This window comes from Tamandua tetradactyla, chromosome 5 (assembly GCF_023851605.1).
Source record: "Tamandua tetradactyla isolate mTamTet1 chromosome 5, mTamTet1.pri, whole genome shotgun sequence".
NCBI classification, from domain to species: Eukaryota; Metazoa; Chordata; class Mammalia; order Pilosa; family Myrmecophagidae; genus Tamandua; species Tamandua tetradactyla.
The window spans coordinates 81,374,950-81,392,718 of NC_135331.1; the positions used below are offsets into that span (position 1 = coordinate 81,374,950).

The following is a 17,769-nucleotide window of genomic DNA, read 5'->3' on the forward strand; positions in this document are numbered from 1 at the left end:
AAATCTTTAGGTAATTGAAGACATTAAGGGGAAAAACACTAAAGCAAAAGATATTAATCAAAACAATACTTCTATTCACAAGTACCCTCTCATTACCGTCTTCGTTGTTATAAACTAGTGTGCTCACATTATAACAGCAGTTATAGTAGAAGCAAGATAATTACTTAGAAGAAAGTAATCAAACGTTTCTTTTTTGGTAAGTTCCAAGAAGGCAGTAGCTATGTCTTTGGTGTTCACTACTATATTAAAACATACTACTTTTAAATTAGTCCCCTTATGATTTATTTAGCAACATTTTTTAGTTTGACAGATTTTTAAATATTTTGTTTTTGAAGAATGGAAAGGATGAGAGGATCTAACATCTTTTAAATATTGTTTATTAAATAAAAGTCTTCTTTCATTGATCTTGCAATTACTTGGGGCTACAAAGTGGAAATAATGTTTTATTAAAGACTTGTGTGAGAAACTAAATTCATTTTAACTCAGAAACTTCTGATAGAATATAAACTACAGCTGCATTGTAAAAATGCCCTTCAGTGTTATGTCATATAACTCCCTCCCTCTGTTGTTTGAAATGTTTTAAAATCTTATCATTAGCATTGCATTTCTCAAATCTCTTACATATCTTTATTTTGGTTTCATCAAAGTCAGATGCAATTGAAAGTTAACTGGAAAATTTGGGGGGTTCGTGCTTTAAGGCATTTTAACTATGAGATATATTTATGAAGAATTAAGTACTTCAAGATCATTCTGTTGCCATTATTTCCTCATCTCAGACAATGGTGAATTATAAAAAAAAAATTAAGAACTAGTAAATAATACACTGTTAAGCATAAGATTAATGGGAGATTGATCAAATATGACTAATTTGCTGAATGGTTCTTAAATTATCTTAGAAAATGGGGAAAAAGCAAAATAAAATTCTAATAGAAAATAATAATGATGTTCCTATTTGTTTTCTCTTTTCCTTTCTTTACATATACATTTTGTTTTAAATATTACTATTACTGATTGCTTTCATAAGAGAAAAATGACTCACATCACTATTCTAAAACTATTGATTGCTGTTTTTATTTATTCATGCATTTAACAAGTATTTCTTGAGCATTTATGTGCTTTGTGATAGCATGAATAAGGTAAACAAGTGTAGTTTCTGTCTTTGAGGAACTGTAGTTGTAAAGTTAATATATATATAAAATTATGTATTTTTTCATTTTACTGTATGTTATATATAAGTTAAATATTGAAAACATTTTAAATGCCCAAGTAGGAGAATGCTCAGAGAGGTATGTGATACAAATGTAAGATGAAATATTTGTATGATTAAAAATGAGGTTTTCATTTCCGGAGAAGATTGCGGCTTAGTAAGACGCGCGAATCTTAGTTCCTCCTCCAGAACAGTTACTAGGGGAGTAGAAACAGAACAGCTCCCGGAGCCACGACAGATATCAAAAAGACAGCGTACCCCATCCTGGAACGGCTGAATGTCTGGGAGAACCAGCTCCGGTGAGATCGCCGAGGGGCGCGGGCTTCCCCGGGCCAGGGCGGCAAGCGGCCGGAGTCCCTCCCTTCCTCCTTCCCGGGCCAGCTGGTAGAATTGGACAGGCGGTCCCCTCAAGCCACGGTGGCTGGCGACCCCCCCCCACGCGCAGCCCCCCGAACCAACTGGGAGAATTTGGATCGGAGATCCGCAGGCCACGGAGAACGGTGACCGGGGTCCCTTCCAGACACGTGACTCCCCGGTCCGGCTGGGAACGGTTCACTCTCCCGGGCCGCGGTAGCTAGCGCCCTCCCGCCACGCTTGGTGCCCCGGGCCGGCTAGGAGATTCGGACGGGTGCTCTCCCAGGCTGCGGCTGCGGCGGCCGGCTACCCTCCCCATGTTCAGATCCCCGGGATGGCTGGGAGATTCGGATTGGCACTCTTCCAAGCCGCTTTGGCTGGCGAACCTCCCCCACGACGAGAGTTTTCCAAAGTTAAAGGACCAACAGCACCTTTTACTGGTGGGACCTGCAGACAAATGAGTGCCACGAGCACCACCTACTGGGCAGGATAAGAAAAACAGAACCCAGAGATTTCACAGAAAAATCTTTCAACCTGTTGGGTCCAACACCCAGGGAAATCTGACTAAATGCCCAGACGCCAGCAGAAGATAACGGATCGTGCTCGGAAAATTGAAAATATGGCCCAGTCAAAGGAACAAACCAATAGTTCAAATGAGATACAGGAGCTGAGACAACTAATTCTGAATATACGAACAGGAATGGAAAACCTCTTCAAAAACGAAATCGATAAATTGAGGGAGGACATGAAGAAGACATGGGCTGAACAAAAAGAAGAAATAGAAAAACTGAACAAACAAATCACAGAACTTATGGAAGTGAAGGACAAAGTAGAAAAGATGGAAAAAACAATGGATGCCTACAATGATAGATTTAAAGAGAGAGAAGATAGAATTAGTGATTTGGAGGATGGAACATTTGAATTCCAAAAAGAAACAGAAACTAAAGGGAAAAGAATGGAAAAATTTGAACAGGGGATCAGGGAACTGAATGACAATATGAACCGCACAAATATACGTGTTATGGGTGTCCCAGAAGGAGAAGAGAAGGGAAAAGGAGGAGAAAAACTAATGGAAGAAATTATCACTGAAAATTTCCCAATTCTTATGAAAGACCTAAAATTACAGATCCAAGAAGTGCAGCGCACCCCAAAGAGAATAGACCCAAATAGGCGTTTTCCAAGACACTTACTAGTTAGAATGTCAGAGGTCAAAGAGAAAGAGACGATCTTGAAAGCAGCAAGAGAAAAACAATCCATCACATATAAGGGAAACCCAATAAGACCATGTGTAGATTTCTCAGCAGAAACCATGGAAGCTAGAAGACAGTGGGGTGCTATATTTAAATTACTAAACGAGAAAAACTGCCAACCAAGACTCCTATATCCAGCAAAATTGTCCTTCAAAAATGAGGGAGAAATTAAAACATTCTCAGACAAAAAGTCACTGAGAGAATTTGTGACCAAGAGACCAACTCTGCAAGAAATACTAAACGGAGCACTAGAGTCAGATACGAAAAGACAGAAGAGAGAGGTATGGAGAAGAGTGTAGAAAGAAGGAAAGTCAGATATGATGTATATAATACAAAAGGCAAAATGGTAGAGGAAAATATTATCCAAACAGTAATAACACTAAATGTTAATGGACTGAATTCCCCAATCAAAAGACATAGACTGGCAGAATGGATTAAAAAACAGGATCTTTCTATATGCTGTCTACAGGAAACACATCTTAGACCCAAAGATAAACATAGGTTGAAAGTGAAAGGTTGGGAAAAGATATCTCATGCAAATAACAACCAGAAAAGAGCAGGAGTGGCTATACTAATATCCAACAAATTAGACTTCAAATGGAAAACAGTTAAAAGAGACAAAGAAGGACACTATCTACTAATAAAAGGAACAATTAAACAAGAAGACATAACAATCATAAATACTTATGCACCGAACCGGAATGCCCCTAAATACATGAGGAATACACTGCATACACTGAAAAGGGAAATAGACACATATACCATAATAGTTGGAGACTTCAATTCCCCACTCTCATCAATGGACAGAACATCTAGACAGAGGATCAATAAAGAAATAGAGAATCTGAATATTACTGTAAATGACCTAGACTTAACAGACATTTATAGGACATTACATCCCACAACAGCAGGATACATCTTTTTCTCAAGTGCTCATGGATCATTCTCAAAGATAGACCATATGCTGGGTCACAAAGCAAGTCTTAACAAATTTAAAAAGATTGAAATCATACACAACATTTTCTCGGATCATAAAGGAATGAAGTTGGAAATCAATAATAGGCGGAGGGCCAGAAAATTCACAAATACGTGGAGGCTCAACAACACACTCTTAAAGAACGAGTGGGTCAAAGAAGAAATTGCAAGAGAAATTAGTAAATACCTCGAGGCGAATGAAAACGAAAACACAACATATCAAAACTTATGGGATGCAGCAAAGGCAGTGCTAAGAGGGAAATTTATTGCCCTAAATGCCTATATCAGAAAAGAAGAAAAGGCAAAAATGCAGGAATTAACTGTCCACTTGGAAGAACTGGAGAAGGAATAGCAAACTAATCCCAAAGCAAGCAAAAGGAAAGAAATAACAAAGATCAGAGCAGAAATAAATGAAATTGAAAACATGAAACCAATAGAGAAAATCAGTAAGACCGGAAGTTGGTTCTATGAGAAAATCAATAAGATTGATGGGCCCTTATCAAGATTGACAAAAAGAAGAAGAGAGAGGATGCAAATAAATAAGATCAGAAATGGAAGAGGAGACATAACTACTGACCTCACAGAAATAAAGGAGGTAATAACAGGATACTATGAACAACTTTATGCTAATAAATACAACAATTTAGATGAAATGGACGGGTTCCTGGAAAGACATGAACAACCAACTTTGACTCAAGAAGAAATAGATGACCTCAACAAACCAATCACAAGTAAAGAAATTGAATTAGTCATTCAAAAACTTCCTAAAAAGAAAAGTCCAGGACCAGACGGCTTCACATGTGAATTCTATCAAACATTCCAGAAAGAATTAGTACCAACTCTCCTCAAAGTCTTCAAAAAAATCAAAGTGGAGGGAAAACTACCTAATTCATTCTATGAAGCCAACATCACCCTCATACCAAAACCAGGCAAAGATATTACAAAAAAAGAAAATTACAGACCAATCTCTCTAATGAATATAGATGCAAAAATCCTCAATAAAATTCTAGCAAATCGTATCCAACAACACATTAAAAGAATTATACATCATGACCAAGTAGGATTCATCCCAGGTATGCAAGGATGGTTCAACATAAGAAAATCAATTAATGTAATACACCATATCAACAAATCAAAGCAGAAAAATCACATGATCATCTCAATTGATGCAGAGAAGGCATTTGACAAGATTCAACATCCTTTCCTGTTGAAAATACTTCAAAAGATAGGAATACAAGGGAACTTCCTTAAAATGATAGAGGGAATATATGAAAAACCCACAGCTAATATCATCCTCAATGGGGAAAAATTGAAAACTTCCCCCTAAGATCAGGAACAAGACAAGGATGTCCATTATCACCACTATTATTCAACATTGTGTTGGAGGTTCTAGCCAGAGCAATTAGACAAGAAAAAGAAATACAAGGCATCAAAATTGGAAAGGAAGAAGTAAAACTATCACTGTTTACAGACGATATGATACTATACGTCGAAAACCCGGAAAAGTCCACAACAAAACTACTAGAGCTAATAAATGAGTACAGCAATGTAGCAGGTTACAAGATCAACATTCAAAAATCTGTATCATTTCTATACACTAGTAATGAAAAAGCTGAGGGGGAAATCAAGAAACGAATCCCATTTACAATTGCAGCTAAAGGAATAAAATACCTAGGAATAAATTTAACTAAAGAGACAAAAAAACCTATATAAAGAAAACTACAAAAAACTGCTAAAAGAAATCACAGAAGACCTAAATAGATGGAAGGGCATACCGTGTTCATGGATTGGAAGACTAAATATAGTTAAGATATCAATCCTACCTAAATTGATTTACAGATTCAATGCAATACCAATCAAAATCCCAACAACTTATTTTTCAGAAATAGAAAAACCAATAAGCAAATTTATCTCGAAGGGCAGGGTGCCCCGAATTGCTAAAAACATCTTGAGGAAAAAAAATGAAACTGGAGGTCTCGTGCTGCCTGACTTTAAGGCATATTATGAAGCCATAGTGGTCAAAACAGCATGGTATTGGCATAAAGATAGATATATCGACCAATCGAATTGAATAGAGTGCTCAGATATAGACCCTCTCATCTATGGACATTTGATCTTTGATAAGGCAGTTAAGCCAACTCACCTGGGACAGAACAGTCTCTTCAATAAATGGTGCCTAGAGAACTGGATATCCATATGCAAAAGAATGAAAGAGGACCCGTATCTCACACCCTATACAGAAGTTAACTCAAAATGGATCAAAGATCTAAACATTAGGTCTAAGACCATAAAACAGTTAGAGGAAAATGTAGGGAGATATCTTATGAAACTTACAATTGGAGGCGGTTTTATGGACCTTAAACCTAAAGCAAGAGCACTGAAGAAAGAAAGAAAGAAATGGGAGCTCCTCAAAATTAAACACTTTTGTGCATCAAAGAACTTCATCAAGAAAGTAGAAAGATAGCCTACACAATGGGAGACAATATTTGGAAACGACATATCAGATAAAGGTCTAGTATCCAGAATTTATAGAGATTGTCCAACTCAACAACAAAAAGACAGCCAACCCAGTTACAAAATGGGACAAAGACTTGAACAGACACCTATCAGAAGAGGAAATACAAATGGCCAAAAGGCACATGAAGAGATGCTCAATGTCCCTGGCCATTAGAGAAATGCAAATCAAAACCACAATGAGATATCATCTCACACCCACCAGAATGGCCATTATCAACAAAACAGTAAATGACAAGTGCTGGAGAGGATGTGGAGAAAGAGGCACACTTATCCACTGTTCGTGGGAATGTCAAATGGTGCAACCACTGTGGAAGGCAGTTTGGCGGTTCCTCAAAAAGCTGAATATAGAATTGCCATACGACCCAGCAATACCATTGCTGGGAATCTACTCAAAGGACTTAAGGGCAAAGACACAAACGGACATTTGCACACCAATGTTTATAGCAGCGTTATTTTAATTGCAAAGAGATGGAAACAGCCAAAATGTCCATCAGCAGACGAGTGGCTAAACGAACTGTGGTATATACATACGATGGAATATTATGCAGCTTTAAGACAGAATAAACTTATGAAGCATGTAATAACATGGATGGACCTAGAGAACATTATTCTGAGTGAGTCTAGCCAAAAACTAAAGGACAAATACTGTATGGTCCCACTGATGTGAACCGACATTCGAGAATAAACTTGGAATATGTCATTGGTAACAAAGTCCAGCAGAAGTTAGAAACAGGGTAAGATACTGGGTAATTGGAGCTGAAGGGATATAGACTGTGCAACAGGACTAGATACAAAAACTCAAAAATGGACAGCATAATAACACCTAATTGTAAAGTAATCATGTTAAAACCCTGAATGAAGCTGCATCTGAGATATAGGTTTTTTTTTTCTGTCTGTTTGTTTGTTTGTCTTTTTTTTGTACTATTATTATTATTTTTATTTTTTCTCTATATTAACATTCTATATCTTTTTCTGTTGTTTTGCTAGTTCTCCTAAATCGATGCAAATGTACTAAGAAATGATGATCATGCATCTATGTGATGATGTTAAGAATTACTGATTGCATATGTAGAATGGAATGATTTCTAAATGTTGGGTTAATTTCTTTTTTTTTTCTTTAATTAATAAAAAAAAATGATGTTTTCAGTTCTGTGAAGATGGCAGAATAGAACAGATTGAGTTCATCCTTTCTGCAGGGGAACAGCTAGAGAAAGAATGGAATGGCGACTCGGATAGCGATGCCAGTGTTGAGTGACCTGGGGGATTCTTCTGCACCACATAGGGAGGCTCTGGTTGCAAAAGCTGAAGGATTGAGATACATGGGAACCAGAGCCGGCCAACTGCTGCAAATAGCCTAGTGCGTTTGTTTTCAGACAGAGGCCCAGAGCTGTCAGGAGTGCATGGATAGGGAGAGACGGACTAGGAAGGACGCTAAGCTGCAGCCCTTGGCCACACCTCCCTCATGTGTCCCGCCCCTAGCCCTGCCACCATCGACTCCCCCACATCCCACACACCTGAACTCCATTACCCACCCACCTACCGCGCTCCAGGCATCCCTACCTCGACCACCCCACCCTCACCCGCTGCATTCCCGGCCCATACCCCCACCCTATGCATGAGCATGCCAGCCCCAGCCTCACCCACCTCTCCCACAGGAGTGCACAGTCTCATCCTGCCCCTCTTGAGATCCGTGGATCCAAGCCCACACATTGACCCCCATCTCCCCCTCCCTGCCACGTGCAGGCAGCCATCTGGGCATCCATGCTATGGGCACTCACCTTCACACTTGCCTCCAACCCAAACAATTGGCAACCTCCCCTATCCCCCTCCTGAGCTCTGTACCCTTGTGCATCAGTGTAAGGCACTCTCAGATCCCTGCACGTACACACTTGCACCCCCACAACACACCCCAGCCCTGGGCAAGCACTGAGCTCTGTGCATGCACACACTAGGGCCTGCACCCTAGACCCAAGCACTTTAGGGCCCTGCCACAAAGACCTGCGCCTGCTCACAGCCACATCCTCCCCGCCAGGTGCCCATGCATCTATGCACCAAACTCTTGACTCCTATACCCCAACACACTGCCCTGTACACGTGTACAACCTTTGAAACACAGAAGTGTTTAATCTTGAGGAGTTCCCGTTTATCTATTTTTTTCTTTTGTTGCTTGTGCTTTGGTTGTAAGGCCTAAGAAGTACTTTCTGTTGCTCCATCTTGAAAATGTTTCCCTATATTTTGTCCTAAGGGTTTTATGGTACTGGTTCTTATAGTTAGATCTTTAGTCCACTTTGAGTTAATTTTTGTAGAGGGTGTGATATAGAGGACATCTTTCATTCCTTTGGATATGGATATCCAGTTCTCCCAACATCATGTATTGAAAGGACTATTCTGTCCCAGTTCAGTAGATCTGAGGGCCTTGTCAAAAATCAATTGACCTTAGTATTGATGTGATATCCCATTGATCAATATGTCTATCTTTGTGTCAGTACCATGGTGTTTTGACCACCATGGCTTTATAATATGCTTTAAAGTCAGAAGTGTAAGTCCTCCCACTTCGATCTTCTTTTTTAGGCTGTCTTTTGCTACAATACCCATTTTCCTCCCAAATAAATTTGATAGCTAGCTTTTCCAAGTCTGCAAAGTAAGTTGTTGGACTTTTGATTGGTTCTTAATGACATTTAGCCTTCCTGACCACGAACACAGAATTTCCACCTACTTAGGTCTTTTTTTATTTCTTTTAGCAGTGTTTTAATTATGTGTGCACAGGTTCTTTACTTCCTTGGTTAAGTTTATTCTAGGTACTTGATTCTTTTAGTTGCTGTTGTGAATGGAATTTTTTTCTTAATTGCCTCCTTGGTTTGGTCATTACTGGTGTGTAGGAATATTCTTGATTTTTGTGTATTAATCTTATATCCCACTAGTTTGGTGAATTTGTTTATTAGCACAAGTCACTTTTTGTAGATTTCTGGGGATTTTCCAAATATAGGATCATAGCATCTACAAATAATGGACTTTTACTTCCTCCTTTCTGATTTGGTTGCCTTTTGTTTCTTTTTCTTATCTGATTGCTCTAGTTAGAACTTCTAGCACAGCGTTGAATAGTAGTGGTGAGAGTAGAATCCTTGCCTCATTCCTGATCTTAGGTGGAAGGCTTTCAGTCTCTTACCATTGAGTATAATGCTGGGTGTGGGTTTCTCATATATGCTCTTTATTATTTTGATGAAGTTTCCTTCAATTCCTACTTTTTGAAGTATTTTTATCAGACAAGAATGCTGAATTTTGATGACTTTTTTAGCATCAGTCGAGATGATGATGTGATTTTTCCCTTTTGATTTGTTAATATGTGTATTACATTGATTTTCCTGTGTTGAACCACACGTGCATGCCTGGAATAAACCCCACTCACTACTTCCATTTCTACGTGTTATCCTAATGAAATAATGCAATTCTTCTCCTAGAGATTTATCTTAATGAAAACCTGAAGGGATATGTCTACAGGGTTGGTTGTTCAGGGCTACATTGTTTAGATGATATATAAATTGGAAAAAAAACATACTTTAGTGAATTGTTTAAATAAAGTGCAAATTAATCAGTGTGCAGTACTATGTGTGGCTATGAAAAATGATGATGTCAGACTGTACCTTTTTGGCAGGACGTGTTATATGGGGGGAAAATGTTACCAAAAGTATTTATGGTATGATTCCATTTTTGTTTTAAAAATATATGCATAGACAAAAACCATATACATGTATGTGTGTGTGTGTGTGTGTGTGTGTGTGTGTGTGTGTGTGTATGCATAGCTCTCTATATGTGTATGGAAGGAATCCTAGAAAACATGCCCCATACTATTAACAGTATTTATATTTACATGGTGGGATTATTGATGATTGTATTTCCTTTTTGATGTCTTTTTTCAGTCTGAATTGTTTATAAAATATGTGTTGTGTGAGTGTATGTGATTTTTATAGTCAGAAAAGAGAACAGTAAAGCTATTTCCGCTTTGAAAAAAATCTAAATGTGGATTTACAGCAGGAGCTAAAGAGAATAGAAGATGAATTGATCCAGGATGGAGCTGATGTGAACAAATATTAGAAGTATCTTAGAATCAAGGATAACTGGACGGAGAAAAAGAAGGGAAAAAGATCCCTTGTTGAAAGTTAGCTCTCAGAAACCAATAGATTGACTGTGCATTATATCTGCAAGAATCCCAGGGAAATACCAGCCAAATTGATACTTTTTTTGGGCTTAGAACCAGGACCACATAAAATTCCAGTAAGTAAAGTGACAAAAAAACGGTTCTTCTCATTGTTAAAGGTGCTGAAAGAAGTAGAAGTAAAAGATTAGCATGAAATAATGAAGTCAAAGCTTCCAAGGGATAAAGGATCTATGGCCTACAAACGGGAGTAATAATAGGGGACTTTTGGAAGGGAATGCTTAATATTTTTTGCCCAGTTAAATGATTAACATAAAGTTCTCTATAATTTGCTTCAACTTGGAATTTACTTCTCATCATAGATTAAGAGTAATTATACAGTTGAACTGTACACTTGAATTGGTGGAAGTTGGAATAGAAAGACCAGGCTATAAAAACCAATTGTCAAAAAAACTAATTGTCGTAACAAGCCACTCCAGATTTCAGGCAACCAGAAGTGTAACTATGACTATTTAGTTTTAGAAGCTCTGCAGTTTACTGATTGAATTTTATTTGTTATATTGCCCTTACACTTAACACACATAGTAAGTGCTCAGTGAATATTTGTTGAATGAATGAATGAATGAATGCTCTGATTTCAATGTCTTCAGGTCACGGGAAGCTTTATTTAGTAAACTCAAATGGATTCAGTGAGCATTCATTATGGCTAAATAATATTACCATGATCTTTGTGTAGAACCCGTAAATTCTCATGACTAATAATAGTAAAATGTGATATTTGCATTGTGATTTTGAAAACATTTTTCATTCCTTATGTCATTGATAGCTGAAGTAGCAATGGCAAGAATATTAAGTTTTAAAGCTTAAAGACTAAAATTTTCTACTCATTGATGTCATGAGTGATATTATTTTTCTAATATGGTGAATTCTTTGATAGATTTATGGGAAGAATGATAATAACTCAACAAATGGAAGAAATTGTAAGGTAAGATAAAATTTGCATTATCTGTTATTTTATCAATTTGTGTGAGGGACTAAAATCTAATTAAAAAGAGATTAAGTAAGTAAGCATGTCATGAGAAAGCATTTATTTAAAGTCTAGAACATTACCTTCTAGACTGTGTTTTGTAGCAGTGGCAAATGAGAATAAACCACATCCCATGAAATGATATCAAAATAGTTTAGTAAGATTACTTGTAAACTTATATATTCTTTTATAATAATATTCATAGTAACAGAATGAAATAGAGCAGTTTTTATTTGTATCCATACATATTTATACCAACAACACTTATATACAAAATGTTTTATATAATGTTTAACAAATAAATTTACTTCACAATCATTCAGCATAAAGTAGAGTATTAGGTGGCCAAACAAAAATCTCTTACTTACTCTTTTGGTTGGTTTTTTATTTTATTTCCCTCAATATTCAGGGTTAATTGCTGGTTCCTAAGTGAAAGGTTTTGGATCATTTCGGAAATGTCCTGATAGGATGAGACTACATTGTTACTCATGACCAAAAGTCCAATTTAAAATCAATCTTGGCACCAGCCCTTGAATTTCTGATCAAATTGGCATTCCACCTCTTTTCTGGGACCATGTTCAGTTTATACTGGCTGCCTGCAATAAAAGTCACTAATATAAAAAGTTGAGCATTTTCTAATGAAATCCTCAAGACAAGCCACCAAAATTGCCATGCATCATTATGTCATCAGGTCCATTTTTATAAACATTAGCTTGGAAACCTAACAAACTCTGTATCAACATGACCCCTGCTGAATAGCTGTGATTGGTTTTATTTTTAATTCTGTGGTGACATAGTAGAAAATGTGGATACATGGTCTGAATTTCATTAGGGTTGTAGTTGGTAAAGGAGATCTGTTATGTTTCCTTCACCCCTTGAGTGGTTAACTATTGAACCATGTTCTGTTACTGAAGCAATCTGAGTGAACTGATGAATTATGTTTTAATCTGAAACTTCTATCACTATATCCCAATGTTATATGTTCATGTGAGCTCTTAAGTATTTCTGTTCATTTTTGAAACCAACACCTAATGAAACAGCTATTTTATAGCTTTTGAGTAGTTAGTTGCCCCATTAATTTTGCAGTGTCCTTAGAGTGTGCTCTAAATATGGCTACCTGATAAAACTATTCTTGTTAACCATGTTCCAAGCACCTGACCAAACATGGTTCATTGCATTTTTGGCAGTGTTTGGGTTTTCAGACACCCTTATAATTGGTTCAGATTCTCTTAGATATGAATAACTGTGTGTGTATGTTTCAGAAAAGCATAAGGAATATCAACAAAATAAAAGACTTTTTACTTATCCATAAAAAACCTTATCATTTTGCTGTCACTTAGAAGATGAAAATTTCCTTTCTAGTTATTCTTCTGGTTTTATATCTCCTTTATGGAGAGAAACTCAAACAGCAAGAAGACCAGTGCTCCAAGAAATACGCAATGCAAGTAGTCAATATATACTGTGCAGTCTTGCCTAGAAAAAGCACTAACTCATTTTATATATGTTATGTTTTGTAATCCAGCTTAATTTTAACTGTCTAGAACTCATGTATCTGTACACAAATCATGCTTCATTTTATGTTAACATTGATTTTAATTCTGTATTTTTACTTCCAAAGCTGTTTATTAATGTTGCTCAAAAATTTAAAAATTGCATTGTCTGCTAAAAATTTTATATCATTGCTTAATTTTCCATTTTATTTTATGTTTAAGAATTTTGAAACTGATGACTTTGTGAGTTTATTCACAGGCATATTCTTATTTCTCAGCCACTAATCTTAAAGTTACTGATATGCTAAGATAAGTATTTTTTATTACAGTAACTAACCATGTGATTGGCGTAGGCAGTTTTATAATAGCTGGGATTTCGATCTGATACAGAATCAGTGTTGTATATATAGCTCAAAAGCTTTCTGCTGAAGATGCCATTTTAGAATTGAATTGTTTTTATTAATATCTAGTAATTTTTTTCTTCTTCTAGACCTCTGGGGCCAGAGAGTCTCTTACTTCGTGGAGCCAGATTAAAAAACACAAAAGAAATTTTTGGTTTGTACATATTTAAAAAATTTTAATTTTAAGATTCATGTCGATGTTTTATATGAAGTATTTTTTTAAAAGACAGCATTTGTCACTTTTAGGTGGATAATTTATTACTTTATTAAATGCTATCGTGATAATTTTCTTACAAAGATTGTTATTGTAGTTTTGGGTTGTTTATTTCTGACCCTAGTTTTTAAGTAGTAGACTAGAACATTCCTCTTATGTTGTCTTTGTGGATACTTGTGAAGCTGAGTTCTAAGAAGATAATTCTGATACTTCTAGTAATTGTGCATAGGAAGTAATATAATCTGGCACCATGATTCAAGAAGCCACCTCTATAATCCCATTATGATTCTTAGATTGGATTAAGAAAACTGTTGGCTCATTCATTTATGCATTAATTCATTCAATAATTATGTATAGAATTCTGACTCTGTGCCTGGTGCTGTTGAAACATATTGACTGAATCAAAATGATGAATAAATCGTGCTCTTGCCTTGAAGTCTAAGTTAATTCAGCATGCACAGAGTCAACTCTAGGTAAATTGTGAAGTTGATAATGACCATTATCTCAGCTAGGTCCTCCCTTTCCAGGAATGGCCCATTGTATCCTGACTGGCTTATGTTACTCATTGGCTTTCTAGAGCTTTTGAGGTCCTGTTCCTCATTCTCCTCTTTCCTATTATCTGTACTATATCTCATCAATCAGTGCCAAGCTCTCTGAAAAGGAACCCATATATTAAAAAAAAAAAATACATAGAAAACAGCAAGTGTGGTAAGGATATGGAAGAATTGGAATCCTCATATAAAATGGTAGTCACTGTGTAAAAGTTTGGAGTTCCTCAGTAAGTTTAACATAGAATTATATGACCAAGCAGTTCCACTCCTTGGTATAGATCCAAAAGATTTGAAAGCAGATGTTCAAACAAAAACTTGTACAAAACATTCATAGCAGCACTGTTCACAAAGGGTGGAACTAACCTACTTGTCTATAAACAAAATGTGATGTATCTATCTAATGGACTATTATTCAGCCATAAAAAGTAATGAGGTATTGATGTATGTTACAACATGAATGAATTATGAAAATATGTTGAGTGAAAGAAGCCCAAACATACAAGGTCACATATTGTATGATTCCATTTATAAGACATAACCCGAATAGGTAAACTGATAGAAACAGAAAGCAGATTAGTTGGTTGTAGGGACTAGGAGAAGAGAGAATGTGGGTTTCCTTTTGGAGTGATGAAAACATTGTGGAATTAGAGGTGGTAATGGTTACATGACATTGGGGATGTACCACATACCATTGAATTGTACACTTTGGAATGGTTAAAATAGTAATTTTTATGTTACGTGTATTTTGCCACAACTAAAAAATAATTCCAGTGGTAGACTCCAGGGAAAACCCTAGAGCTCTTAGACCCTATCATATAGCACTGTGTTTAATATGTATTTCACATATCTGTCTGCAATAGCACCTTCCTTCCTATTTACTTTAAATTGGGGGTGTCCAGATTTTGCACACTGTTATGTATTGAATTCCTTGTGATGGCTTTGTCTTCTCTTGGCTGCCTCAGTTCCACTGCTCCCTCATGTGTCATTCTGGCCTACTGCCCACATTTCTGTCATTTCTGAGCCCCTTTTTCAATTACGTTATTATCTAAGTCTTTAATGAATAAGTTGATGATAAAAATGCCAGGACAAATCTTTAGGAAGAGGTCATGATGAGTACCATACTACTTCTTAAATTTTACTATTTAAGGATGGGAATGAACACATACTAAACATCGGCCTATTTCTAGGTACTTTGCTAATTTGTTAAACCAAACCTCACTATAACTCTGTGGGGTATTTTTTCCCATTTAAATATGGGAAAATTAAGTGGCAGCTGGCATTCAGACCAAGGTCTAACTCCAAAGCTTTTTATAAGGGTGGTCATACCTAATTTCCTTAATTCCCCAATTTTAGTCTTCATATTATTGTCATTGTCATTTACCTCAGAATCATTCACATAGGCACAAACATTAAAATTAGCTTCCTTTATTTACTCTGACAGACTTCCATATCATCTCTCTAGTGCTTGTGGAATGAAGTCTAGACTCCAGATTTAGGGCCTTTCACACTCTGACCCCAGTCCACTGTTTCCATCTAACTGAAGTACTTTGCCATTTTTGTCTTTGTTAACCCTATTTAATCCACCTATAGTGAACTTCCTTGCTGTCTTTTTTTTTCCAAATCCTTTCCTTCCGTCAGTTCCAACTCAAAGAGTATCTCTTTCATTCAGATATCTCAGGAACAGAACCCCTATACCCTCTCTCATCTAAGAGTTTAAGTGATTGGGTTCCCCCAAATTGGATTTGAAATCCTTTTAAAAACTTTGAGAAGACTTAAAGTAAAGCCAAACTATAGCAGCCGTCAAACAGTACATTTAAAAAAAAATTATTTTCATGCTAGTGAGTACATGTCTTTCTTGTGAAATATATTAGAGGATTATTTTTAAAATATAATTTTGTTTTATTTTGTTTTGCAGGTGTTGCTGTATACACTGGAATGGAAACTAAGATGGCGTTAAATTACAAGAGCAAATCGCAGAAACGATCTGCAGTAGAAAAGTAAGGAAACTGTCTATTTTCATTAATTTACGTATAAGTAGAATTATGGATATATGTATTATTTAAAAATGTATAAAATATTGCTTGTGTGTATAAAAATATACATATATGTCAAGTAAATGAAAGGTGATATCCTTGAGGATAGGGATACAGTCTAATATTTTTGTATACATGTAACATTTAAAACATTTTGCATACATACGACTTTGTGTAATAGGTGCTAAATGACTTAAAAATAAATACTTATGACACTAAAAGCCATGCGCAAGAAAAGAAAAAAAATAATAAATTGGATGTATCAAAATTTAAAACTTCAGCGTATCAAAGGAAATTTTCAAGAAATTGAAAGACAACTTACAAAATGAGAGAAAATATTTGAAAATCATGTATCTTGACAAAAATTTAATCCAGAATATATAAAGAACCCCTTCCTACAACCCAACAATAAAAAAAGTAAACCCACTTTAAAAATGGACTAAGGACTGAAATAGAAATTTCTTCAAAGAAGATATACGGATTGTCAATAAGCACATGAAAAGATGCTCAATATCATTAGTCATTAGGAAAATGCAAGGATGTGGAAAAATTGGAACCCTCATGCATTGCTAATGAGAATGTATGATGGTGCAACTGCTATGGAAAGCAGTTTGACAGTTCCCTCAAAAGTTGAACATCAAGTTATCATATGACCCAGCAATTCCACTCCTAAGTACATATAAAATAAAATTGAAATCAGGGACAGACAGATATTTGTACATCAGTGTTCATGGCAGCATTATTCAAAATAGGCAAAAAATGGATACAACCCATGTCCATCAGCAGATAAATGGATAAACAAAATAGTATATGCATACAATAGAATATTATTCAGTCATAAAAAGAATGATGCTGCAACATGGATCAACTGTGAAAACATAAAACTAAATGAAGAAGCCATACATAGAGAAATATTGTATGATTCCACTTATGTGAAATATCTAGAATAAGCTAATTCATAGAGACAGAAAGTAGAAGAGAGGTTATCAGAGGCTGGGGAATGGGTAGAATGGGGAGTTATTGCTTCATGAGTACAGTTTCTGTTTTGAGTAATTGAGTTTTGATAATGGATAATGGCACAACATTGTAAATGTAAGTAATGCCACTGAATCATACACTTAAAAATGGCTAAAATGGCAAATTATATGTTGTGTATATAGTACCATGATAAAAATGAGAAACTTGAGAGATAGCAACCAAAAGATAATAATAAATAAATGCTATTGGGTAACAGTAGAATGGTAGAGAACAGATTAAAGGATATCAGGAAAACAGTCCATGAGTAATATGAATATCTCAGTAAAGAGATAAAAATTTTAAAAAAGAACAAATACTGGAATTGAAGATCACAACAATTGAAATGAAAAATTCCCTGAAAGGTTTCAGCAGCAGATATAGGGTGGCAGAAGATAGGATCGATAAACTTGAAGACATGACAATTGAAATGATTCAGGCTGAGGGACAAAAAGAAAAAAGAATGAAAAAAATGTGAACAGAGCCTAAGAGAACTATAGGACACTGTCATGCATTCCAATAAACGCATTGTGGGAGTCCCAGAAGGAGAAAGAGAGAAAGGGGCAGAAGGAATAATCAGAGA

General features: G+C 36.0%; 1 protein-coding gene across 4 annotated transcripts in view; it reads left to right on the plus strand.

Moving 5' to 3' along the window:
* The window catches only part of ATP11B (ATPase phospholipid transporting 11B (putative)), a 144,261-nt gene that overhangs the window by 38,314 nt on the left and 88,178 nt on the right, over positions 1-17,769 (plus strand). For 3 of the 4 annotated variants that reach the window (XM_077161150.1, XM_077161149.1, XM_077161151.1), the window contains exons 8-10: positions 11,394-11,441; positions 13,464-13,528; positions 16,055-16,136. In XM_077161150.1, coding sequence (XP_077017265.1) covers positions 11,394-11,441; positions 13,464-13,528; positions 16,055-16,136 — 195 coding nt within the window. Of the gene's footprint in view, positions 1-11,393; positions 11,442-11,774; positions 12,925-13,463; positions 13,529-16,054; positions 16,137-17,769 lie in introns of those variants that run through there. The other variant, XM_077161152.1, reaches the window with a different exon arrangement.